The 26,735-nt window shown below is 41.0% G+C and overlaps 3 protein-coding genes across 9 annotated transcripts; 1 reads left to right on the forward strand and 2 right to left on the reverse strand.

The window, feature by feature from the left end:
* Window positions 1-2,013: 2,013 nt before the first annotated feature.
* Window positions 2,014-6,146, reverse strand: C7orf25 (C7orf25 homolog). 7 transcript variants are annotated; one of them, XM_418867.8, is made up of 2 exons: window positions 6,100-6,146; window positions 2,014-3,575 (listed from the first exon to the last, which is right to left on the reverse strand). In XM_418867.8, exon 2 carries the CDS (start codon window positions 3,557-3,559, stop codon window positions 2,294-2,296), a length of 1,266 nt encoding a protein of 421 aa, XP_418867.4. In that variant the 5' UTR covers window positions 3,560-3,575; window positions 6,100-6,146; the 3' UTR covers window positions 2,014-2,293. The 7 variants fall into 7 exon arrangements, with proteins under 7 accessions (XP_418867.4, XP_015137109.1, XP_025003352.1 ...); XM_015281623.4 differs by having other exon boundaries at window positions 5,955-6,146; XM_025147584.3 differs by having other exon boundaries at window positions 5,890-6,146.
* A 4,213-nt stretch (window positions 6,147-10,359) lies between these two features.
* Window positions 10,360-16,177, reverse strand: PSMA2 (proteasome subunit alpha 2). Its single transcript, NM_001012860.3, has 8 exons — window positions 16,107-16,177; window positions 14,216-14,292; window positions 13,606-13,738; window positions 13,088-13,210; window positions 12,666-12,747; window positions 11,357-11,430; window positions 10,860-10,917; window positions 10,360-10,777 (listed from the first exon to the last, which is right to left on the reverse strand). Exons 1-8 carry the CDS (start codon window positions 16,145-16,147, stop codon window positions 10,661-10,663), a joined length of 705 nt encoding a protein of 234 aa, NP_001012878.2. The 5' UTR covers window positions 16,148-16,177; the 3' UTR covers window positions 10,360-10,660.
* Window positions 16,178-16,503: 326 nt separating this feature from the next.
* Window positions 16,504-18,932, forward strand: MRPL32 (mitochondrial ribosomal protein L32). The gene is given in 4 exon segments (XM_418869.8): window positions 16,504-16,655; window positions 16,749-16,930; window positions 17,424-17,535; window positions 17,538-18,932. Coding segments are annotated over 4 exon segments (552 nt in total). The 5' UTR covers window positions 16,504-16,537; the 3' UTR covers window positions 17,678-18,932.
* Window positions 18,933-26,735: the final 7,803 nt, after the last annotated feature.

Consider the following 26,735-nt stretch of genomic DNA (forward strand, 5'->3'; position numbering starts at 1 on the left):
ATCACTAGTACCTTAGAAAGCAATTTGGGGAAAAAAAAACAAAAAAACAAAAAAACAAAAACCACAACGACGACAAAAAAACCCAACCCATTAAACGTTAAATCAAAATACGTTTTAGTCTCAAGCCAGCATTCAGTCTCAGGATTCACCTTGTGAAACAATTTTTACAGACTGCCAGCATAGCACATCAAAGTTCTGTTCGATCAATAAACATCTCTGAAGGTAGAAATGGCTTAAAAGTCATAAGGCTCACTGCGAGTTTTTAATGACATCATGCAGCATGGAGACATAAAATAACAATAAAAAAAAAAACTCAAGACACTTTGTGGTACACAGATAATTTCTAGATTCCTAAAATATTTCTCAAGTGATTAGCAGATATTACTAACAAAATTGATTCAATAATACATGCCGTATCGAGTAAGTGTGCAAAAATGAACAGCAGCAAAGATCACCACATGATGGCTTCATGTATAGAGGCTTTTAAACAAGCACACTTAACACAGGTACAAAACAAGCCAGCTAGCTCTGCAACAGTAGGAAGACATCAAGCTGAGTGGTGCAGCTGACACATTAGAAGAAAGTGAAGACATCCAGAGGGACCTCGACAAACTTGAAAGGTGGACCTGTGTGAACCTAATGAGGTTCAACATAGCAAAGCGCAAGGTGTTGCGTTTGGGTCAGAGTAACCCCAGATACGTACACAGACTGGGAGAACTCCTTAAGAGTAGCCCTGCAGAGAAGGACCTGGGGGTCTCAGTGGGTGAAAAACTGAACATGTGCCAGCAGTGTGCTCTTGCAGCTCCGAAGGCCAATGGTAACCCAGGCTCCATCAGAAGAGGGGTGGCCAGCAGGGACAGGGAAATGATTGTCCCTCTCTACTCTGCCCTTGTGAGGCCCCAGCTAGAGTACTGCATCCAGGTCTAGGGGCCTCAGTATGGAAAACATGGAGCTGTTGGGGAGGGCCTGGAGAAGGGCCATGAAGATGATCAGAGGGCTGGAGCACCTCCCCTATGAAGACAGGCTGAGGGAGCTAAGACTGTTCAGCCGGGAGAAGTCTCCTCGCAGCCTCCCAGTATTTAAAAGGGAAATATAAACAGGAGAGGAATCAACTTCTTACAGGGGTACACGGTGACAGGACAAGGGGGAATGATTTTAAGCTCAAGGAGGGGAAAGTTTAGAATGGATGTCAGGGGGAAGTTCTTCACAGAGAGAGTGGTGAGGTGCTGGAACAGGCTGCCCAGAGAGGCTGAGGACACTCTGTATACGGAGGTGTTCAAGACCAGGTTGGATGGGGCTCTGAGCAACCTTGCCTAGTACCAGATCTGGAGGATGGTGGCCCTGCCTGTGGCAGGGAGGTTGGAATTTGATCTTTGGGGTCCCTTCCAACTCAAGCCATTCTATGACTCTATGAAGTACTGCAGACAGTGCCACTGCTTCTAATCCAGGCAATACAAAGGTAACTACTTTTGGGTCTTTGGGCCTTTGGGTCACCTACCTGGTAAGAACACAAGTCACTGCCCTGCCTCTCCATCAGCACATAAACCTGTGGTTTGGAGAAACCTCTTTAGAGGGTGCCCAAGAGAATAGTCATGTCATGTACTTATCTTAAGGCATATCCATCAAGACTGTAAAACAGATTAATCCATGATGAACAGTAAACTGTCATTTGGACCTTAGCTGTAAAAGCTCTGAGCTGCAAACAAAAATTGCTTTATTGTTCAGAAAATTATTCATTTTCTTGAACCTTCTTTCAGAACTTCTAATACCAAACATAACACTTTAGAGACACACAGTTCTTCCGCATGCTCCAGATGGCGTCTCCCACCTCTATTCACAGGACAGCGTGCCCTGTTGGACAAGACCAATAGAATCCTGGGGTGCATTAAAAGGACTGTGGCCAGCAGGTCAAGGGAGGTGATCCTCCCCCCTCTACTCTGCCCAGGTCAGGCCTTACCTGGTGTACTGTATCCAGTTCTGGGCTCCCAGGTACAAAAAAGACAGGGATCTCCGTGCTGTAACTGAATGTTTTAATAGGGATGGATACAATTAATATACTGAAACAGCTAAGAATTTTCAAAGAAATCTTATTACTGTAGTGAATAAATTAGCAGTTGAACAAAAAACAAAAACTGAATGAAGACAATACGAGTCTCCTGGGGAACCCTTCCATTGCTCCAGTTACTGTTCTCACTGTTACACAACCAGAAAATGTATTGCTATGACTCTCTTGTTTCTCCAAATGTTTCCAGTGAAAGATCAGCAATATTAAAAGATTAATTCCTTTAACAAATTACAATCCATTATCATGTAGGCAGCTCTTTGGTAAAGGTGTGGCAACAGATTCTTTGCTTTCTGTCAGTGCTCTCGGCTGATGAACAAAAACACTGAACTTGACACCCTGGTTAGCAGCTGCCCTCACAAAACCACTATTTGCAGTCATGGTGATGGCTTTTAAAGTGTCTCCTGTCCCAAAAATGGTTAGAGAACGGCTGTTGATTTTTGAACTAGCAACTAGTCGTAAGGCACGGTCAGATGGTTGATCTGGGACTACACTGATTCTTTTAACAAGCAATGCAGCTCGCTTTTTCTCCCCAGGCCCTCCCAGTGTTTCCAGGATTGACTGAAAATCTCTGACAGCAGATTCACATGCAAAGAGCTCCTTCCCCTCCATGAACTCCTCCAGCTGAGGCAGGACCCTCTCCCTCCTTTCTTGAGCTGCTTGCTCTGTTAGCACTTTTTCTTTGAAGAGGAAGTAGCAGCCACCATAATTCAGAGCAGAGACATAGGTTATTAATGTAGTGATGTCCAAGTTCACTCTATTGCACACATTTACTTTGATCTGTGAAGGAAAAGCAATGCTGGTCACTAAATTCTCCCGATCTACTCTGGTGACCTGCAATTCAAGGCCTTCTTCATCCGATTCACTGGCACTTAGGTGCTGGTTTTCCACAGATGGTTCTACTAGCGAGCTCACTGCAACAACATCTCCTCGCACAGATATCCCCATCTCCTTAAGTCTCTCTGCCATAGGACTGGACACGCTGTTGTAGAAGGCAAATATTATGTGGGGATTGCTGTACTCCACTGGCTGTTGACAGCTTGCCTGCAGAAAGTCCTCTGCTTGCTCAATGATACTTTTGTCACCATACTGGCCCCTCCCCAGCCAGATATTATGCAGGGCTTCAGCCTTCCGACCAATGGCCTTCACCCACGTGTGACCTCCATTTGCTACAACATCTACCACCAGTGTCTGTCTGTTTCCAAACCTGTCCTCATAAGAAAAGACTTGGAGGACACTGACAACATCCTCCAGGTTCTCTGCTGACTGGATAATGGCTTGGAGATGGGTGAGGTTTGTACTCTGCAGATGGGATTCTTTAATGACCACCTTCCCTGACTCCACTTTGTGTAAGAAGTTCAACTCAGCCTTCAGTTTGCCACATAGTTTTGCCCCACCTTCTATTTTTCTTTTCTGGAACTTGGAAAGGGCTTCTGCTCTCTTGATCAGTTCTTTGGCAACGACAATTCTTTCACAAAGCAGCGACTGCACAGACATGTTGGAAACATCATTCCTATGAGATAAAAGCAAAGGAGAAGACTGTTAGGACACAGCTAAGAATAAAGACAGTCAAAAGGTCATTGCAACAGTACACATTGGAGCTCTGTAGTAGATTTAGTGGAACAGGTAAATTCCTGCACAAGCATCAGGAATCTCAGCACAAGCCCCACCAAAGCCTGCACCTTTGGGGACACAAGCTAAAGCCTAAGATCTCAGTTCTCCGCAAGGAAGAACAACAGCCCTCAAGTCTCCACAGACACCTTGCAAGATTGTGAATCTTTTCACTCACACCTGAGCCCCTCACAGAGCCAGTCATTTAGAGAGATCTCAACTCCCAAAGTTCATTTCCAGATGTTGACATTCAGAGAAAATTAGAAATCCTCTTAACACCATATGCAAATATTTCCCCTCCCTCAGACCACACTATCATTATAATATTAATCATCTACCATGCTTACAGATACACATAAATCACTAAGTCTGCTTCCCAGCAGTTATTTAATATAGTGTAGAAAATGCCCATTATATCTTACAATTCTGAGTAGCACACCTCTGTCCTCTCCAACTTACACTATATAATCCCCTTAATAAGCTACTAATACCCTCCTGGGTAAATTTCAACATTACCCAGCATTGTGACGGACTATAATTTTATAATTCCAGGGCCAGGAAGATCTGGAAATCTCTATGTTCTCTAGCTTCATCACAAAAATCACACAATCGTAGAGGTTGGAAGGGACCTCTGGGGATCATCAAGTCCAATCCCCCTGCTAAAGCATGCTCACCAGAGATTTATTGTGCACCATCAGATAGACAAATTCCTCTGCATCTACACTACTTAGTATGTCTCCCTGAACATAACAACAGGAACTGCTTAACTGAATGATTTGAAGAATGCAGAATTAAGTACCACATAAAAAACACAATTATTAAAGACACTCAGTAAATTGCCACTATGGAGAGTGAAATTTATCCATTTTCACTCCCTGAGTATAAACAGATGTTCCTGTGATTTTTATCTGAACTGCACTTCGAAGAAAACTAGGATCAAAAGGCAAAACAAATATAGCTTCAGTCAAAAATGTGAAAAGTGATACAGCCTCAGTCCTACAAAAGACTCTACCATTACTACTCTGGAACCTGACTTCATTATGCACAATTCAAACACAGTTATTATTAACTCCTACTGGCTTAGTAAATTCTTAACATTACCAAAATCTTTCCTTTCTTATCAACGATTGTCTAAGATCTTCCATCATGCCTTATTCACTCTCTTCAGGGTCCGAAGATGCCAACGAACTTTGCCCTTTCCTCTCAAAATCCCAACCAGGCAGGTTCAAGTATTAATCCCTTCACTGCCCAAAGTGAATCTTCCTCCTACCAGTGCCAGGACAGCAGAACTCTGACTCACTTTTGGCTTTGCGCCACAGAAATTAAATATAGCTCATGCCTTCTGCAATTTTTGCCTTGACCATCTCTTGCCCTCCACTGCCATTCTATGCAGCCAGAGCTTATGGGCGCTACAAGGCACTGCTTCTTTGGCACCTTCCTGAGGTAGCTCTCAGGTATCAGTGCAGAGCGTTTCTCCTCCCAGCATCCCAAAATTGCACCTTCAAGGTTCCTCAGTCAGACCAAGAAACTCACTCTTCGGCAACAATGCTTCACTGCCTCTGCAAAGGTACATCCACCTCCCACCACCTCCAGGCCTCACTTGCCCTTTCACAGCCATATGTGGTTCTGCAGAGCATTTGCAAGCTGCTGTATCTGAAACCCTCACCCAATCACTAAGAAGGAGGAAAACCTTTAAGACCTCCAAACAGCCACAACACTGAGTGGAGGTCTGTACCATATGCAGTGCCTTCTCCAAGCTCAGCTTCCATGAACCACCTCTGAGGGCAGGCAGGGTGCTGAGTCAGGCAGTATCACATCACATCCCACAACAGCTGACGTCCTGTGGTTATTATAGTAATGGCACTTCGTTATATACTTCCAGCAGGAAGCCAAAGATTGTTCTCATACGTAAAAGAACAAGTAAAACCTTTCAGTCACTACCTCGGGACCTCTCCCCACAGCAGCTCCAACTGTTACTACAGGATGAAGCCCACTTCAGGTTCTTACAGCAAAGTAAGCCCACCAACCCTGCCCAGCTTCTCAGTGACACAGCTGAGGGACCCCACTGTTAAACCTCAAGATGCCCGAAGCGGCAGCACTTACGGAAACAAGGAAAAATACCCCCTTAACACAGCTGCTAGCCGCAGCTCCCGGACCGTCCCCGCCCACCACCAGTTGGGGGCAATCCTCCACGCCACTCGCATGCAGCCTTTAACCTAGCTCCTCTCTCCTCCACCGCCATCACGTGAGCGCGGCGCCATTTTGAGCACGGGCAAGGTACCTTCGGCGTCCGCTCCCGGGCCCCGGTGCCCCCGCCTCGCCCTCAGCGAGCACGCCCCCCTCGGCACAGCCCACATGCCCTCAGGACACGACCCTTGCTCCCCTCCACCCACGGCCGCTGTGAAGACACGCCCATCCCCACTCACCACCCTGTGCGCGCAGCTCCGTGCTTTCCCTCTGCCTCCCCACCGTCAGCCGGCAGTGCTCTTGCCCCGGCGGCAGGGGCTTTCTCAAGGGCGGTGCTGCGGCCGACTCGGCCCAGCGCACCTCCCCCGGGCCGCCGGGCGGGTACAGCAGTAGTGCCCGCCTGCAGTTCCCCGGGCTGGTGTTGTACTCTGGCAGACAGTGGCGAGGGGGAGGTCTTCCGAAAGCATATATTTTATCTTTAAAAATATTTATTTATTTATTAAGATCCAGGCTGCTTGCATCAGACTTCTGCTCTCTTTATGCAAGGCCAGAACCCAGTCACCTCTGAGCTTTAATTTTAGAGAGTGAAGCTTCTATAACACAATCATTTGCTGCCCAATACGAGGAATGGCCCTTTATGCTCAAGCGGTTGGTGCCCGCCCTTGCCCCAAGATGCTGCCTGCCTCAGCAGCAGTCCAACTACTCACAGCAAATCTCCCAGTGGCCTCTGGCCTCCTTATGTGCTGTAGCATGATCAGCACGAAGGATACTTGCATTCTCTCCAGCTGCTGCTGCTGAAATTCATTGCGGGTTCCCACAGCAAGCACCCCTTTCTAGTGGTTCATTTAACAAGCAATAATAAGCTGAAAGCATGCTGTGAAGGGCTTACCACACCTGTAACTTCTGCCACTTCTGCTTAACCTAACAGCCTCAGTGAACTGGTGATGGCATTCAACAGTACCATGCTGCTCTTAGCTCTTGATCCCACCAGTGAAGTAAAGCCTAAGGATTCTGTGTTCACACTGGTGTCATGCTGTCTGGATTTCCTCACAGCTGATCATCTTCCAAGACAAATTTAAATAAAAGCATGTCTGCATTAAGTGATCAGTGTCTCTTCTTCAGATGACTGATTAGAAACAAGATAATGAATCTGTTATATTTCACAGTCAGTTTAAGTATTGAGCTTGTATTTTGCCATTTCTTATGCATGAATTTTGTCCACTGTTCCCTTTGACATCTCTTTATGCATTAAGTTAGGTTTTACAAAATATAAACCAAGCTAGTATAATGTAATTTATGAAAATAAACAGAACTGCTATATAATTTGCTGCTCTGGTGCACTCATCAATAACATCAATTGATGTTATTCCCTGAGAAATATATCTCCAAATTAAAATTACTACTTCTTAAATTCCAGGGATTTTGAATGGAAAAAGATGTACATTAATTTTCTGCATTTTAAAGGTCCTCTTTAAATATCAGATAAAAATTAGTGTACTATTCTAAAACAGCAGTTATCTGAGTATTACAATGACCTTACTCAATGTCAAGGATTAAACAATTAAAACAGCAGAAAAACCCCACACTCCAAGCCACACCATCCTTCTCATTAGAAGTGTAATACTGACATCTATACATCTACCACTAAAACAAACAAACAAATAGTATAAATAAAACCTGAATTCAAAATATTCTACCTGTTCTTTCAACTTATCCCAAATCCAATGAACTTTGATTCCCTGTTGGTGAATGGTTGGACTGGATGATCTTGTGGGTCTTTTCCAACCTTTGTGATTCTATGATTCTATGAATATGACTGTTAGAGAACTTTAGGACTTCAGTCTGAACCATAATTCTCAAGTACAAATGGTGGCTTGTCAGAATGACTGCTACTGACAATAATCTGTTAAACCCACACTACCTATTCCATGTGAAGCAAGGAGAAGTGATTACCATAGAAATGACTCAGGCTCTGAGATGATACCGCAGAGTAAGACTAAGGAAAGCACTCTCACAGAAAACGGGACTCATCATTTTGAAGAGTTGTTTGCCATAAAAGGAGACTATGTGCTAATGCATGGTGCTTTGACAGCCTGGTGATAATGTTCTCTGTTCTATCATCTTCTATGAGTATTTCTATTTGTTCTCAAGAGAAAATAGTGCCATAATTTGATAATAATCAAATCATACATTGTCCCCCCTAAAGGAACAGGGGGAATTGGGCAAAAAAATACAAATAACGTCCATACCAATTACCAGAAAGTCAGCATTTTCCTTACTCAGCACACAATACTTTCCATACAATGCACATTTGTTGTTAAAATTATTAATATTTGAAAGATCTGAAGTTTACCCTGACTAATATATTCAGTTAAAAACTAGCAGTGTGTGCCTATCCTGACTTCCCACCTCTGAGCAAAGGTTATGCAAGGTACACCACTCCTCCAGGCTCCACCAAGAGCCACCTCTCCATACGGGCACACATTCAATGATTCTTAGAACTCTGAGTTAAGAAGCTACTTGGCTCCATCCCTCTCAGAGTTAGGTACTTGGTCATATTAAAATAGGCATGATTATAAATGATTGTTCGCAGCCCATCCTGCTCAAGGCTAGACAGCCGGCTTTGCTAACACCAGAATGACTTTTTTTCCTTCATGCTTTTTTTTTTTTTCTTTCTTCTCCTGAAACAGTATAAAGGACCTGTCTTTGCAGTCACTCGAAGAAGAGGGGAGATGCTGTCTAAATGTTCTCTTGCTATGATCATAGTTAATAAAGCCTCTGTTTGACCTGTCTTAGATTGTACTTGCTTTATTTGAAGTCCCCGTATTCTCTGACACGGAAGTTACAACATCATTAAACCACAAGAAAAATGCAAGGCATGAGCTTTCACATTTTTTCATCACCTATAAAATGAGCAATTTTCTACTGAGGAAAGCTGTTCACTTAAAACTATACACAAAAAAAATTCCCACCCACCCAAAAAACATGAACATCTTAAAACATTTTTCATTTGCTCCACTATTACCATCTTAAGAGTGAAGTACTTTGGTTTCAATTACATTTCATAGGGTGCTCTTCACTAATCAACTCTTTCTAGTAGAGGATGGAACTAACCTACTGTCTTTCATGCTAATCATTTTCTTAAGTACCTACCTGCATTTCTTTTTCTTTTTTTTTTTTTCTTACAAGACTCTTAAATATTTATATAACATTAAAAATAGACTGGATGCATGCAAATATTAAAGTAGAATCCCACTTTTCTGAATGATGAATCTGGAAGCACAAATTAAAATCTAGTAATATGAAGTCTCTGGTTTCACTTCCTAGTTGCTTAGTTGTTTCTAACAAGAATCAGAATATGAATTGGTTTTCAGGGTGAAAAATACTCAAAAAGTGATCTGGAGAACTGGATCTTTAAGATCTGGAGATCTTAAAGAACTGTCTGAACATAATTTTTATTTTTGATATTATGAAATATAACTTCACTTATGGCATGCTTAAGAAATTCTTATTTGACTAATGATAACACAAAACATTAGAAGACAGACATAGAAAAGATCAGTTAGTTTATATATAGTCACTTTCTTTGGACTTTTTTTTTCCTTCATTGGTTATGGTTGGTTAGCATTTATCCTGTCTGGCTGCTCCCTTATAGCTTTATTAATGTACAAGCAGACTGATTCAACTCTCCTTGTTTCCATTTCATTCTCAGTAACTTTTCAAGGGCTCCAGACCAGATTTCTGCTTTTAAAAAAAGTGTATTTAGCCTCCTTCTTTTGTGCAGTTTGTTTCCACATAACCTTACGGACACTACACATGTAAAAAAGAATCACAACAACCTAACAGTATGTATACCCCCACGCAATAATGTTCAAGTATCTAGTTCTGCATGTTTAAAAGTAGCAATGCATAAATTACGTGTTCTTTTCATTACATTTCTGTTACAGTTATCTTGCAAGTTCAAAAATACTTCAGCACAATTCAAGGAATAAAGTAATTACATCACATATTCTCATTTTGCTTTCTACATCTTATTGATTTTTAAAAGTACTGGTAAATGCATTTAGGTTTTGGTCTGTAGCAATTGTTTCCATTATTCCTAACAGCGTTTCAGGATTGAAGAATTTCAATTTCTAGGATCACAAAAGTCAACTGACTAACAGAAAACAAACTCTTAAGACACAAAGACTAAGACAATTCTAGACACTCAGAAGCAGAGCCGTTCAAGTAGATCACAGTTCATCCCCCAAATGGAAGACTGTTCTACATCTCTATGGAAGTACGTTTTACACCAGAGCAACCCATTTTTGGAAGTTAGATAACAACTACACAAAATTCCAAAGTGAAAAAATTCTCTTGTATGCAGAGTTCAGAAGTTCTTTAAAAGAAGGTCTAACATCAGTTCATGATGGCTAACGTGGAAAAATTTTTCCTCAACAACGAAGATATCAAAATCTCAGCTTCATACAGACAAACAAAAATAAGACACACACACACACTTTCCCGCAAAACAGTGGCCTTCAAATTTTATTATTTTGCCTTTTTATGTGTTCATTGTAACTTTACATTTTGTACAGTATTTTGTGTACAAACTTTCCATGTATCAAGGGAAAGAATTATCTGTATTAAGATTCAATTTATTACAATATTAGGACTGCTGCATTTGCACCCATGATATTTAAAAAATCTGTCAGACAAACCATGTAGAAATAAGTATGCAAAAACTGCAAAGAAAAACATTTAAGGAGCCAAAATTAAAAAGACCTTAGTGTGAATTCACACAGTCTTACTTGGTTTCTACTAGGCTATTGCAGCCAAGTAGTCCTTAACCTCAGTTGGAGTTAGCCTCCTAAAACCAGCTTCATTACATATGCCAACTTCAATGTTGTCTTCTGTCATTTGCCCTTCAAAGCTCTCCTATTAAAGAAAATATAGTTCAGTGAATCATTTCAATGATGTTGCAACAGTAAGATATGCATTCTTTAAATGTTTTCCTAACCTTTAATGTTAAGATGGCTGTATGAATGGCATCTTCAAGCTCCAAATCTTCATTGTATCTGTAAAAAGATCAAATATTTCAGCACAATACAATCTTTCTGAATCCTAATAAGTCTAGAACCTCTAAAAACCCAAACTATTATAATAAAAACTATTAAAATCTCCAAATATTTGTAAACTGCTATATTAATATTCAAAACAGTTATTGTTATTAAAAAAATCACTACTGCTTCTGATACTGTGTAGAACAAATGTTTTTGCAAATATATTAAACACGCTGCTTATTGCACTGGATTAATTAATCACACACACAAAAGTTAGAGTTTAGCAAAGCCAATATCATGTACAGGTTAAATAAGGTAATTAAAAACACTATATCATAAGTATTTTAAATGTTGGTACTGATAATGCAAAAGTATTTTGAATTATCTTGACTCTTCTATCTGAAACCTGGAAAAAGAGATAGTATTCTTTTAGACATTATTAAAATACATTTACCTTTTCTCAAGGAATGTTTTCCCATTGACATAATTTTTTCCCATCGCTGTTGCTTTCCAAGCAAAATAAGCTCCCTGTAAAAGCAACAATCTATCGTTTTTCCTAATTCATTCAAACATTACATATTCAATTATTTGGTAACAGGTACAGAAGCCATTATGAAAATTCTGAATGTTATGACAATATGTAAGATTATTTTGGGTTACACTCAGACTAATTTGATGTGAAAACATTTGCTATGGAAATGTGCAAAACATTTTTATTGGGCCTTGATGATAAACTGGGCCTACCACTGCTTTAAAAAGTGGATTTAGTAAGTTGTTAGCATAGTTTTGATTTGGGATTCCTTGAACAGAAACTCTATGTTTGCCCTTGAGAATGAACACTCAGTTATTTCACAAGGCTCACCTCATATATAAATATTATAAATATGTGCATATTTATAGGTATGTTTATATGTGTGTGTGTTTATGCATATACAGAAATAATTACATGTGCATCTGTATATTTCAAAAGACTCGCTACAAAACAGCCATCTGATTTATTTTTGCTACTACCAAGGTATTTAGCTTTTGAGCCTGTTCTTTCCTATGGCATAAAGGCAATCAAACCCAATCTATACCTAAATCAAGATGCTTTATACAAGGCAACTGTATTTTGCTTTTTTACATTTGACCACTGGGTACTGACTCACATTTCTGAAGCTTATTCAAGATCATGAGAGTAACAGATCTTTTAATTTGATGAAAAGTCTTGTAACTCACGCATGAATCAACAGGTAATTTTTAGTAAAAACACTGTTCTAGCACAGCAACTAAACTCATATAAATTAACCACTGCCATTAAATAGGGAAGCATTTGCATCGCATTTCACAATGGAACAGACTTTGGCCTAATTTTGCTACAGCTTAGGGAATAACTATTTGAGCTGTGCAAGTAGTCAAATATTTTTTCCTGGTACTTGCTGCAGAATGCCAGAATGACTCTTGCTGTTACTACCAAGCAGGTGGGAAGAGATGAAAAAGGGTGATGTCGTCCTTCAAAAACTGCCGCCATTCCTCATGCAGCCCATTAATATGGAGGCACAGAATAAGCAAGTCGGTGCCACCCACTTCCCACATTTCCTTTGGTACATCAGCCAAAACTCCAGGCATGCTCCCAGCATGGATCATTCCGACTTCTAAATTCTAGTTAAGGAATCTTTTCTTCTAGCTCCAGATCCTTCAAACCACAGAAAGTATTTCACGAGCACATAGGAAGGTTTAGGTATTTGCAGTAACAGTAAAATTTACAAATGTAAGATACTTACAGATGGATCTGACTGAAATAAATAGGGCCGCCCCTCATTCCAGCCACATATTAGCAGTGACACACCAAACGGACGAACGCCTCTACATAAAAAAAACAACAAAACCACACAAAATAAACAAAAACAAAACAAACAAAAAAAACAACTCAGAGCTGGAATGCGAAATTCGTAAGTTTATTCAGTGAACACCAAAGCTGCATTACTTTGGATGCATTAAATTTCCCCACAGGCCTCCTACCAGCATAGAGCTGTTATCATGAATGACTACTCAACTTATTCAAGATATAACGACTATCTCTCCCACTTTCTGTGAGCACTTTCCAGTGAAAAAAGATCTGTGTTTTTGACACTAAAAATTAATCACCAGGTAGTTGTCATACTTTACTGTTCTAACTACCTTCAAACTTCAGAAAACCACATACCCAGACTGTGTATATTCCTGCATCACAGAAGCAATCCTTTGTACTAGTTGAGCTGTTGGAATGGGCTCATGATAAACCAAGAAATATTGCTGGGCCAGCTTCCGTGCTCTGTGTACAAGTACTCTAAAAACAGAGACAAAATTATCACATTAGAAATCCAACTATCTGTTAGAATTTTAGCTGAAAATTCTTAAAAATTACTATTCAAAGGAATTACACTTCTGGCAAACTACTGTATGAAAACGTAAGATTATACTGAGTTATATATATATTATACTGAGTTACCAACTCAGTACTCCCTGAAGTACTTCGAAAAACAGAAACTAAGATTGAATTCATTGCTCTTCATCTCACACTCATTTTTGAGATACGGTATTATTTACCAGGGCAATTAATATATTATAAAAGACCTTATGGAGAAAGAAGATCTCATATACAGTGTAACCCAACATAATATTATGCTACACATATAGAAAACTATCTAAATGATGACCAAGCATAATTTTTTTTTTTAATACCTGTAATCTGGACCCATACCACTATACACTAAACCTATATGTTTAGTAATTGGTTCTACTTTATGGACACTCCTTTCGTCATAAAGAATGGATTTCTGCTTCTTTTCCGTTGCTAACACCACTCCATTTGCAGCTAGAAAAAGAAAAATAAAATGCTACATTAAATGCTATATTATTACTTATAGAAAGCAGTTGAAATACAGAACAGATTTGTAGGAACAAAGAAGTTTGTTCCTCCATTTTTAAAAATCTCTTCAAGTTTACAATCATGTTAAAGAGACATTTTGATGAATTCACCCAACATAAGGTTACCCATTTTAAATAATCATACAGCCCTCAGAATCACATTTTTCAGATATCACATAATTTTAGATATTCTTAAGTATATATTAATAATTGATCAGTTGAAATAACTATTTCTATACATGGAAACATATCTAGACTTAAGAAATTAAGTAACAGTAGCACTCCAAACCAAAGGTGTTTGTTTCTACTGGTTGTGTCTCCAAAATTACCCTAGCAACTTTCATCTCCTCAAATAGAGCTCTATGTTCCCTATCTTCTATATGATACTCAGTCTTTCACTAGTGTAGTTATGATCTGAACAGACCTTTAATCCCAACCGATGGAGCTCCTGCAGCCACTGCAGCCAAAGCATACTCAATCTGAACAAGTTTCCCAGAAGGACTGAAAATGAAAAGGCAGAAGTAAACCTGACGTAATTCTGATATGCTCAAATATGCATCAATCTCATGTTAACTTCCTTTTTAATATCTTTACAGCTAGTAACTGCATACTCTAATTATAATTAAAAAAAAAAAAAAGGAATCTGAATACTTTAAAAGAACCAGGCTGATATAGCCTAGAACTGTTATACCTACCTGTAATGTCATCGAAAACAAATGCTTCTTGGATAGGATTAGATCTGATTGCAATGCAGTTCTCCAGATTTGTATAACGTAAACCAAGCTTTCCACTCAGTGAGGGAATCTTTAGAGCCTATCATGAATTTCTACTGAAATACCATGTTTTGCAAAAGATTTTGAAACAGTGAGGCTCGCTGTTGAAAGACAGAAGCAAAACACTGCTATTCTTTTTCACCGATAAGGCCAATGACATAAGATGCAAGTATCTCATTTCACCTCCAAGTATTCCTGCATCTTGCTTTAATGACCATTAACAAATACAAGCAAATCAATAATTTCCCGAATAAGATTCAAAACATCCAGAACACCAACAAAATAAATTAAAAGCTAGCACTAACTAAAGTAAATTATTCTCAGTACATGGGACAAATGAATACGGAAAAGCATAATTAATTGTTATCTCTTTCATGTGAATACAAACCCAAACAGTTTCACAGTATTAGTGCTTCGCAAAGTACAAAAAGTTTGTTAACTCTATTAGGAAAGAGCTAATGAAAAAATCACTCCTTTTAGCAAACTGGGCATATTCAGTTGAATTCATATACTAAGAAGATTCCTCTCCTATTGCCTCATTTGCTTAACTGCAACATCACTTTGGTGAACTGCTTTGCAATTACACAATTACATAGCACTACTCTGAGATCAAGAAACCACTTAAGCCAGCAGACTCTTGCTTTCAGTTTCTCTTTTTGCACCTTCATAATTCTCAACAATGCCTTCATTAAGAAAATATATTTTATATATCTGAATTCGTCTGAAGCGAACGTATTAGGGTTAACATTTTAATAGCTACAAGTCCAACAGCATATTCAGTGCACACAACCATCCTACATCTAAGCTACGGAAGACAGAAAACGACAGGAGAGCACCGCCTGACTGCAAAGCACGGCAGGAAGAGAAATGAACTCGTGAAAGTTTATCAGAAGCTCATCTGATGGCTTCTTTTCATTCTCACACCTGCAAAGCCCGTCCTACACCAAGCCCTCAATACACAACAGATAGGCTGTCCCCATGCACCTCGGGTAATAAGTCCCCAGATAGCGGCACGGGAGCACGGCGCCGCACTCGGACTGAGCCGGCGGGAAGAAGCGGGGAGGACCCCCACGGTCCTTCAAGCCGTTTCACGGGTCGCGGGCAGAAAGGCACTGCAAGGCATGGACGCAGACCTGGCTCAGACCAGCAGGCCCCACGCCGACTCCGACACGCAGCAAGCTGAAAGTAAGCTCCTGGTGCCAGGGGCAGCCCCGCCGTGAAGGCGCGATCCCCACCAGTATCTCAAGCTCGACCGGACTCCTTCATCCCAGGCGACGGAAGGCCGCTGCCCGGCTCACCAGCCGCAGGCGGTATCCCCTGGCCGTCACTGCTCCCTCACACTCGTCCCTTCCGCCCAGGCCCAGCAGCAGCAGCGCTGGCAGGCCCAGCACCAGGAGCGCAATGACTCTGCAGAAGTCCCCTCTTCGTGCCTCCCCTCCGCCGGACGGCCGATTCACGCAGACTATGCGCTGTCCCCATCTTCCCCCGCGAGCCTGCCCGCTGGAAGCCAGGGCCCGCAGCACCCTCCTTCTCACTAGGTACCTGAAGGTAGTGAGGGAGAAACTGTAACCTCGCTCCGCCATCTTGGAACCAGCCCCCAGGCTATCCTCGCCAGCTCTCTCTGCGCAGGTGCGATCTGCCCGATCGCCCCGCCCGCTTCCTGCGCGAGGAGACAGTTCGCGCGCTGATCGGCGACGTGGGAAGCGCGCCGGAGAGCGCCGCCGTGCGCAGAGCCCGCGAGGGATGTGATTGGCCAAAAGACCTGCCGTGAGGCATGCCGGGAGTTGGAGTCTTCGACTCCCTCCCCCTCCCCCTCCCCTGCCGCACTAACGCGCTGGTAGCCACAAGGGGTGCTGGGAGTCGAAGTCTTGGTCTCCGTCGTTGTTATGCTGTGATGCGTTCGAGGCACTCACTTTCCCAGAAGGCTGAGGGCGCCTGCGGGCGACTAATTTCCTCTTGCTGTTCCTGCCAGCATGGTGGTCGTGGTGTTGCACATGATGCCCCCGATCCGCCATCTCCTCCAGCGCTGCTGGCAGCGGCTGGAGCGCGGCCTCTTGCCGGCCGTCTGCGGTGTGCAGAGCCCGCTCTGGGGTAGGTCGAGATAGGCGGAGGCGGCGCAGGGACCCACGTTTGCCCTCAGGCGGTTGAGGGAGGTCGGCGGTAACGAGTTCTGTTTCCATTCAGGGCTGGCGCCGGCCGTCCAAGCCCCCGCTTGTCTGCCGGAGCCGGCAGCGGGCACCGCAGAGAGTGGAGAGGGGCCGGGCTTCCTCGGCGGCGTCTTGTGGATGGCGGCGCCGAAGAAAAGACGCAGCATCGAGGTGAACCGCTGCAGGAGGAGGAATCCTAGCAAGCTCATACCAGTCAAGGTGATGGCGATAAGCTTACCCTAGAGAACTGTTACAGTGGTCAAAACTGCCTTGAAAAAGCGTTCTGGAATTTGTTTATAAACAGATTTAAAAGACATCATAATCTTCAAAATACTTTGTAATATACAGCCATCTTATGTGAGGGCAGCCTGTGGCTAAGTAAAAGTTGACAGTTTGGGTGGAAATCAACAAATTGTGAATTCTAGCTGCACAGCTAGTATAAACGGGAAAGATTTCTGCTTTCTGGGAGGGTTATTTTAATAATCCACATTTGATATAGAAATGCATCTTCAATGACAGACATTAGTTAGAAGAACAAGTTCTGAAAAGGCAGATGAATTTCCCCAGTATTTCATTTATTGCTTCCCTTGGTTTGTGATTGCTCCCAGTTTTGTTGTTGTTGTTGTTGTTTTGGGCTTTTTTTTTTTTTTGGCTCTAGCTCAAATTACAGAATTTCCTATTTTTGACTTTTTTTTTTTTTTTTTTTTTTCAGAGGAACATAGATGTTTGCCCCGAGTGTGGAAACTTGAAACTGAAGCATGTTCTTTGTGGTTATTGTTATGCGAAAGTCAAAGCAGAGACTCAACAGATACGGAGGGAAATAAGTAAAAGGAAGGAGGAGCATTTAATGCTCCTACTGTAGAGAGTGTAGTCCTTTACGATGGAGAAAAGCCCACCGAAAAAGATGAAGGCAAGCGGATCATTGAGAGAGCCAGGAAGCGTCCATCTTGGTTTATTCGAAATTAACGTCTTGTTGGACATCTACATACAGTACAGTGACTACTTTGTATGTTAATGTTGTATGCTGTTTTTGTAAATATATATGTATTTTTTAATTACTATTAACAAAGGAAAAATTACAGGTATAAAATAAAGACTCCTAAAGAAATATGCTTTCCAGTTTTGGCTTCTGGTCTTAGAAAAAAAATGTTTAAAATTATTGTTGATTGGAAACAAGTAATATTATTGAGGAAGGATGTGGTTATCTGATAATTTCCATTGCTCTTAATAGAATCTGCCTGGATATCTCCACAGTACGGCTGTTTGAAATTCTCAGTGATATATCTGTTTTTCGGTGAAACTGCAGCTGCCAGGTGATGTGTGCTCTTTTTCAGTACTAGACTGAAGGTTATTCACTTAGTTGTCAGTATGCAAAATAATGCCCCTCGGGTGCAATGTGATTACTTCAGTGGAGTAACGAGCTGACATGCAGTAACTGGAAATCTGTAAGTTGTTTAAGTATCAAAGCTCGTTATTTGCAACCATTCCCGTTTGTAGTCTGGATGGTCAGTTTGTGCTCAGAAATCTGCAAAGAACTTTCTGACTTGTGTCTTCTGCAGAGGGAGGGTGGCTTTTTGGTGCTGTAGTCACAGCAGCTAGCTCTGTATTTTTCATTTGATTTTAGCTACCCAGAAGTACCACGAGCATTAAAGATTTTAACTAGTTTCAATTAACTGCCTGAGCCTATGCTGTCCTGGTTTGGGGAGCTGTGGTGGTGAAGAACTATGCAGTGGCTTTCCACTTTCGTTTTTTTTTTTTTTTTTTTTTTTATTGTCTGCCTTTTTGTACAGACTTCCCCCAAATTGGGCAATTGATCTAGTACCTGAGTTAGTGGTTGGCAACCCTGTCTGGAGCAGGGGATTTGGAACTAGATGGTCTTTGAGGTCCCTCCCAACCCAAACCATTCTATAATTCTATGAAAACAAAGTAGAAGCTTTGATTTCTTCCTGTTTAAATAGCTTTGATTTTTTTTTCCTATCAGTAATAATGAGAAATGAAGAAATTATGAATAAATATTCTTTTTAAAATATTAAACATGTTAGAGGAGTAGAACCACCGGAAAAAAATAGGGGACGATTTTACTTCTCTTCAGAATAATGGAATTGTGATTTATTATAGAAAAAAGTATTAGAATCTGGGATGTATGTCAATGTGTTCATTTTCTGGAAACTAGAAGTCTCACATATGATTAGATGATAATAAAAGCATGCAGTAAAGAGCATCTCAAGGACTTGTGTAGCATTTCAATTTGGGAATATGTTTTATAGAACAAGTGAGTAGTGGTGCTAAGTTTTTTTTTTTTTTTTTTTTTTTTAACTTAGGAGCTGTTAGGATGCTTGTTAACAGTTTAATCTGTGTAGGTTGCCCCAAAACTAATACCTCCTATTTAATTCCATGGAAACTACAGCAGATACAAAGATTACAATAACTCTAGTTGATAGAGCAAATTATTAGCTACAAAACACTGTTTTTCAGCATATTCCCTACCACTAGCTATGCATTTTCACCAGAGATGAACAGAAGAGTGCATGCCATGCTTGTAAAATTTGCGCCAGCACAGAAGACCTACTGTTTCACAGCTGCTGTGATGGCATCATTTTTTGGAAAGTCATTACCAGGAACTGCATATAATGGGTTGAGGAATGTCCTGTCTGTAAAAGAAAATATAATCAGTAGCTTAACACAAGCTCAAATATAGAGTAGTAGCTTATATGAGGGTGTGGAAATGCACCTGAAGCCTTTGGTAATTTCTGAGGCTTGTTCCTGACCTGGGCAGTCAAAGCTGAAGGGAGCAGTAGCGTTCATCAGTTTTACAGTTTCATATTTCAGTCTATGGGCCCATCAGGGGCCTCAGGGCTGGGGAGGGCCCAGGACACGTGGCATCCTAGGGCAGTGTGAGGTTACTGCCTTTGCTTTGCTCTGAGAAGGCTCAGGGAGTATCTGAGTGTTGACTACAGCTGCCTACTGGGAGCATGGAAGATGAAAGCTAACTTTTCTTATGCTCAGTGATGAGAGGACAAGAAGCACCAGGACCATACTGGAACATGAATGACTTCCAGTCAGGCAAAAGGAAAAAATGTCACCATGAGGGTGCTCAGATATGGAACTAGAACCCTGCAGGCTAGAGGTCTCCATCCTCCCCAGGGTATCCAAACTTTACTGAGCTTGACTGAATCAAACAATCAATCCTCTAAACATGCCATCTGCACTAGAGGCCTTCACAAAAAAAGAATGAGCCAAAGGGAGAAAAGTTATGAACACGCTGTGAGGTAACATGTGCCTCTGTTAGTCCTCTGGACAGTTTAATAGTTGCTACTGCCTCCTGCATCTGTAGGAGGCATGAAAGCAAAACACTGGAAACATTTAAGAAAAAGGGGCACATTGGGATCATTTGATACCATGTTGCCATAGGCACAGCAAACTATCACCAGAATCATGAATACAAGTGGCTTTAGTTCTTAGTGTAACAACAGTCTGTACATTCTCTTGGCACATCATTTGTAATTTAGCTAAAGCACAGGAAATAAACACCTCACTTTCCTCTTCTCCTGATGTAGGATCTGAACTCTTTCACACTGCTTGAGGTACATCGTACCCAACTGATGGGGGACAGCCACAGACGCACCTGTGTCCCTGCCCCTAAGCTTTTTTCTCAATACTCTATTCCAGAGATTGCAGAGATCAAATTTGTCCAAATTACTTATCTAGAGTCATGACTGATGTCCAGCTATTCTTTGTGCACTGCCATGGAGGGTCTGGCTTCACCTTCAACCACTTGTTCTGTAGCCATGGAGAGTATAGGCTGAAGACAGCAATCCCTAATTGACTTTCTCATCCTCAGAGTGGAAAACCCCACCACCGGTTCCCAAAGACCACACAGGCCCTCCAACAGGGCCTCCCTGCTGTCCTAGTACAGCCACCCAGAGGACAGCAGGCCCTCTCCTCCCCACCTCTCTGGGGATCAAGGCAGAAAAGATGCCACCTTCTCCCACTCCAGTGGCAGGAGTGAGGGATGAAATAGTACGACTGATGCAACCCATGAAATTCAACAGTTTTTAATGACTGCATCTCACTTGGCTAATCTTGGACACTGAACACGTTGGTGGTGCTTGAGTTACATAGGAGTAAAGTGATGGGAGGCAACCACTTACATGGCTGTGCCCCTTGTCCCCTTGAGGATGACCCCCATAGGATCCAAAGGATCTGTTGGATATTAGAAAAAGGTTTCTGCCAGAATTCAAGAAGTGTTTGGACAGCAGTCTCCAGAAAGTGGTTTGAGTTTTGGTTGGTCCTATGTGGAGCCATGTGTTGGACTCAATGATCCTTAGGGGTCTCTTCAAGTCAGGATATTCTATGGGCAGGGCATCCTGGCCTGCATCAGAAATAATGTGGCCAGCATGACCAGGGAAGAGATTGTCACTTTGTACATGGTACTGGTGAGACTACATCTCAAGCATTATGTTCAGTTTTGGGACCCTTGCTACAAGAAGGATCTTGAGTTGGTTGAGTTGCTTGAGCACGTGCAGAAAAGAGCAGTGTAGCTGATAAAGGAAGTGGGAAACAAGTATTACGTGGAGGAAATGAAGGAAATGAGATTGGAAAGAGGGGCATGAGACTCCTCACTCTTGTGGTATACCTGAAGGGGGATTGCAGCAAGGAGGCTGCTGGTCTCTTTTTTTGAGGTGACAAGTGATAAGATGTGAGGCTACAGTCTCAGATTGTGCAAGAGGAGGTTTAATCAGACTTTGGGAAGAATTTCTTCATTGGTACGGTGGTCAAGCATTGGGATGAGCTGCCCAGGGCAGTGGTGGAGACCTCACTGCTGGAGGCATTCAAGAGATCTGTGGATGTAGTACTTAGGGACATGGTTTGTAATAGAACTTAGCAGACCGGCTGATGGTTGGACTTGGTGATCTAGGACTTCCCCAGTCTATGTGTTTCTTTGATTCTAAGTTCACTCTTCTACCTGTACCTTTGCAGTGTTAATATGTTCAGGAGGTGTTCATATTTGTATCAGTGCCATATGATCAGACATCATTCTGTTCAATTATTTTGAATCAGTGAGAGATCTGGCCAGCTCATGCCATTTTCAACAGTCTTTTGAATATATTTTTATGAGGGCTACACCAAAAGTAAGGCCTCCTATTCTATTACGTTAGCTCATGAGAGGTGGTGGCACAGCAGTTGAAGGTAAATGTTCCCACCAACATTCCATTCCATTTTACTACCATGTGACATATGGCAGCAGAGGGGCAGTTTGACAGAATGGCATCTGGTGTCAAGTGTGTATGAAGCGAAGGGGTGTAACTGTATCACTCCAAGCAGAAAAAAAATTGCACCCATTGACATTCATCAATGCTTGCTAAAGATGGAGACCGAACAGTGGATGTTAGGACAGTGAAATACGGATTGCATGGTCAACAATTTTCTAGCAACAGTGCTGTCATAGCAGCTGTAAAATTGAGTCATCTCCACTGGTGCAGATTTTTATGAGGGTGGCATGCAGACTTCTGTTCATTGCTAGGAAAAATGCATAACTGATGGTGGGGTCTATGTTGAAAAATAACATTTTGTAGCTGATAATTTGCTCTTTGAAATAGTGTATTTTGTTGTAGTTTCCTGTGGTACTACTACATATTGTAGTTTCCAAGGAAATAAATAGGAGGCGTTACTTTTGTAGCAACGGATGCATTGAGAACCTGTTAGCAGTTGATAAAAGACCTTTCTTTTTTTTGGTCTGAAAATTTCATTATTAGATACATGTTATATGTACCTATGTAGGGTTTTTGTTTTTGTTTGTTTGTTTCCTTCTAAGTACTGTATGTAAAAAGAATGCTATTCCAAGTGTTGGAAAGAATGAGGAAGATCACATGATGTCCAAAAAACCCAAGAATGTAAGTTGCTAAACAGTTTTGCATTGTACTAAGATCTACTTGTATAACAGTGATCTCTGGCAGTGACAAACTGCTTGATAAACCAAGTTTGTCTTTAATTTCCCATTTAGTACTGAAATTTTAATAAAAGTTAATAGTTCTCTACAATACGCTGTACTAGCAAGAGCCAGAAGTAGGTACACAATGTGTTTTAAAGCACTAGATGGCAGAGTAGTGTAGCTTTCTGGTAGGTGGAAAAGAGGCTGGTGTGATACGATACAGTCAAAGTCAGATTTAAGAAATTTGCATCTGTATTAGTAAACGATTTGCAAATAGACTAAATTTGCCAAGTACAAAGAAAAATGTGATAGTTTTCATGGAACACGGGCTAATCTGTTGTGATTCATTGTTCTGAGTGAATTAAATGAGATCTATACTGAAAATTAGTGCACTAGATTTTAAGTATACCTATGAACTTCTGCACTTCGCCGGGTGATTTATTTAAAACTGCAATTATACCTATCAGTTTCCCTAATAAGATAGTGGGAAATTACAGATGGCTTTTTAATTCTGTTCCTTTATACTTCTTGTATATTCAGTTAGGTACATTTTATATATGCAGCTAGAAAGTTGCAGAAATAATAGGTCTGGTGGCATTCCAATCAATTTCAAGGTATAACAGCTTTGAATTTGTAAAGTCATAAGGTTCAACTTGTAAACAGCAGACACAAAGTAGAAAGAGAGGTAAAGCTCTCCCATCTTTTAATAAATAAAGGCATACTCTTGCTCAATCAACACCTTGATTCAAGGTCATAATTCAGAGGGATTGCAACAGCTTGCAACATGATCGCTGGTGAAAATGCATAGCTAGTGGTGGTGTCTATGTTGAAAAAGAGTGGTTCGTAGCTGAGAATTTGCTCTATCAAATAGTGTTATTATGTCTTTGTATCTGTTGGAGTTTCCACAGAAATAAATAGGAGGCATTTCCTCTGGAGCAATCTATATACATAAGCATTTGTCTTTTTCTGTTCAGTTCTTGAAAGGGCATGGACTACAAAAAGTGGTTCTGAAAATGATTATTCTTTATAGGTGTGCTTTTCACTACGTAGTATACTTCACTACAGGAATATAGAAATGTTCTGTTTATGCATCCTCAATGCAGGAAACAACTTATGCGTCTGTAGAAGAATAGTATGCATTAAATATGGCGTGTAGGTCATGTTATAGGAAGAACAACCCATCTTGTGGAACTTGTGGAGCAGATATAGATTTACATCTATTCCCAGTGTATGCTAATAATACTTCTATTCACAGCCCCATCACACAGACTCATCAGCTTGTCTAGCAATTCAGCTTATGGCTCTGTTTTTTGTTATACTACAGGTCTAGAGTGTATTATGTGAAATATTTCCAGTAGAACCTAAGGATTTTGTGTATGCTGCTGGAGAGATTAATGTTTCATTTTATAATCAGAGATTAATTGTTAAATACAAAGAATAGTGGTTTTAAAGGAGATGAAATGTGTTAATGCCCAAAATGGACAGACCAGTCCTGTAGGAAAGGCTCATTCTAAATACACTGAGATTTGGAGTTCCCATTCATTCATCTTTGTGGTCCACACCTTATCATGATGTTAAAGAAGCCATTGATTTCAGCAGGATTTCTTGTAAGGGAAATCACAGCTCCAAGTAACTGAGAGAGGCAGGCTCTAAAGCACCCACCTGTTGTTTTGTGAAGTAATTTACTGAGATCATGAAAACATTTTTATTGAAATCAAAGCAGTCAAAACTAAGCCTTTCAATTGCCAATATCCATCTCGATGCACTACTTGAGCCCATGAGTCCATGCTGTAGTCCTTTGGATAATAATATACATGAATAAATAATATAATCCTTTAGAATCTCAGCAGAATGCTGAGACATTTGAATTTCTTTGGCCCCAAATCACTCCTTCTCAGATGTTTGTGTCTAGCACATGATAGGTTACCACAAAGATTCTATGAAAAAAAAATGGAGGAAGGAAAACTAGGGTCTACATTCAGAGTTAAGACCAAGAAGGTACAGTCACTAGTGAGTGTGTAGAAGTAAGAGGCATTCTCTCGATGTGTGTGTAATAGGAAGAGCATAACAGGAGTTGCTGTAGGAAACATGCCTCTGTGGTGCAACTGAGTGACTACCTGCAAAGTACTCATCATGCATGTGACACTGTGGAAATAGATCACAGTGCTGTTGAAATGGATGGGATAGTAAATAGCATTCCCTCATCATGCATCACTTTCATGTTAGCATTTGATGACAGCAGCTAAATTGCATTATTCCCCTTGATTGGTTACAAGCTGAGGTGCAGAAAGAGCAAGTAACTTCCTCAAAATTGTCCCCTCAGTCAATGGCGTAGGAAGAAACTGAAGCTACTTGCATCAGCCTGTCTTGTGTCATAGGTTAACCAATAAATAATCATCACCTGCAGTGGTGATTAGAATAGACAAGTTTGCATTTTGATAATGTAAACTGCTGGAAAGATGTTCTGTATCTAAACGTTTCTTAGGATATAAGCCTCTATTTCAACTCCTCTATCCAGGACTTTTCAGATATGCTGAAAACTGGGTTTATTTCCAAGTGTTTCTTCCAGTTTTCTCTTTTCATTTGAGAAACTGATTAAAAACAGCACAATTTTTGCAGGAAGCAAACAAAGACCAGAGTCAATCGCTTCTGTAGTAGATCGTCTTACCCTACAAGAGGATCCATTTCTTTCAGTGGGATTATGCAACAGCAGAATCTGTCACCAAGAATTCAGTGTATGAACTCTGAAAGTAAATGTATTTCTAGAAGTAAAGGATTAATCTTCCACAGGTTTGATTCCCTTGGTTCAGGAATAAGATGCCTCATTTAGACAGACATTGCATCTTATAGGAAAAAAAAATAAAACCAGCACAAGCAGATAATTTGTTATCGGGGAGGGGGGGGAGGGGGGGAGGGGAGCTGGGGGGAAAGCATTAAAGATTATTTACCAGCAAAAACAGCAGTAGCAAAATGCAAATGTTTGGTCTAGATCACTTCTCAAAGACAACATTTTCCCTCTGAAGGAAGTGAATTTGCAATCATTTCTATTCTTTTCTTCATGATGAAAGAGTTGTACATTGCTTTCAGGCCACCAAAGTGTATCTGCCTCATTTTGCTGATTTGGCAGATGCTGAGATCCCTGAATCTGTTGCTTATCATTCAACAGGCAATCAACTGAGAATATGTACTCTTGATCAAGAGTAATTTAATTCTTTCCAGTTTATTGATTTTGTAATGACCCTGATTGTAATGACTGTATCTTCCCAAGAGCATAGGTTTGTTAATAAGATTTTCAGGAATTTTATCTGTATCAGGAGCATAGCACCACATGAAGGAGGTAAAAAGAAGGACTCCATCACCATCTCTGACTGTTCTTACAGCCGCATATGAACATGGATATGGATATTCTTCCAAAGATATTGGAAAAGTGAAGACAAGTGAAAAATATGTTTTGTTGAGTGTTCATAAAAGGTCCAGCTTATGGAGTTGAAATATAAAAAGATAAAAGCTTCCTGCTGAAATCCAAGATGCAGAGAGCATTGTCAGGTGGGTTACTTTTTGTGCATGCTATGTCCCAACAGAATTCCTCTTTCACGTGTGCAGCTGATGTTAATCATGACCACTAGTAGTTCTCATTAATAGTACGAAGTGCAAGCAGCAGAAATGTACTGTGTATGATACAAGTTCCCTACTTCCACATTGAAATCCATAGTTTCAAGTCACAGAAGCTAACATTTCTTCACTGAGTATCTTCCCTCAAGAGGTTACCATAAGCCATGGTCCTCTGGGAGTATGTTGTCAATAACTGGAGAAAATTGCCTCCATTTATTTGTGCCTCTTTTTCCCCTACAGAATGGGGAAAATATCGGTTTCAGGGCACACACCCCACACAAGGAGCTTTGTCAGAAACCTTTGTTCCAAGCCATTCTCAAGATCACAATAATGCAGATATAGACATCACAAACAGAAAAGCCAGGTGCACACAGAAGTCCACCTTATAGGGTAACTGGATATTGCTTACAAAGCCTGTTTTCAACATTTGACACTGGTGTCAACTTCAGTTTATGAGAGAGTCTAGAGGAATCCCCTATA

This window comes from Gallus gallus, chromosome 2 (genome assembly GCF_016699485.2).
Source record: "Gallus gallus isolate bGalGal1 chromosome 2, bGalGal1.mat.broiler.GRCg7b, whole genome shotgun sequence".
Taxonomy (NCBI): domain Eukaryota; kingdom Metazoa; phylum Chordata; class Aves; order Galliformes; family Phasianidae; genus Gallus; species Gallus gallus.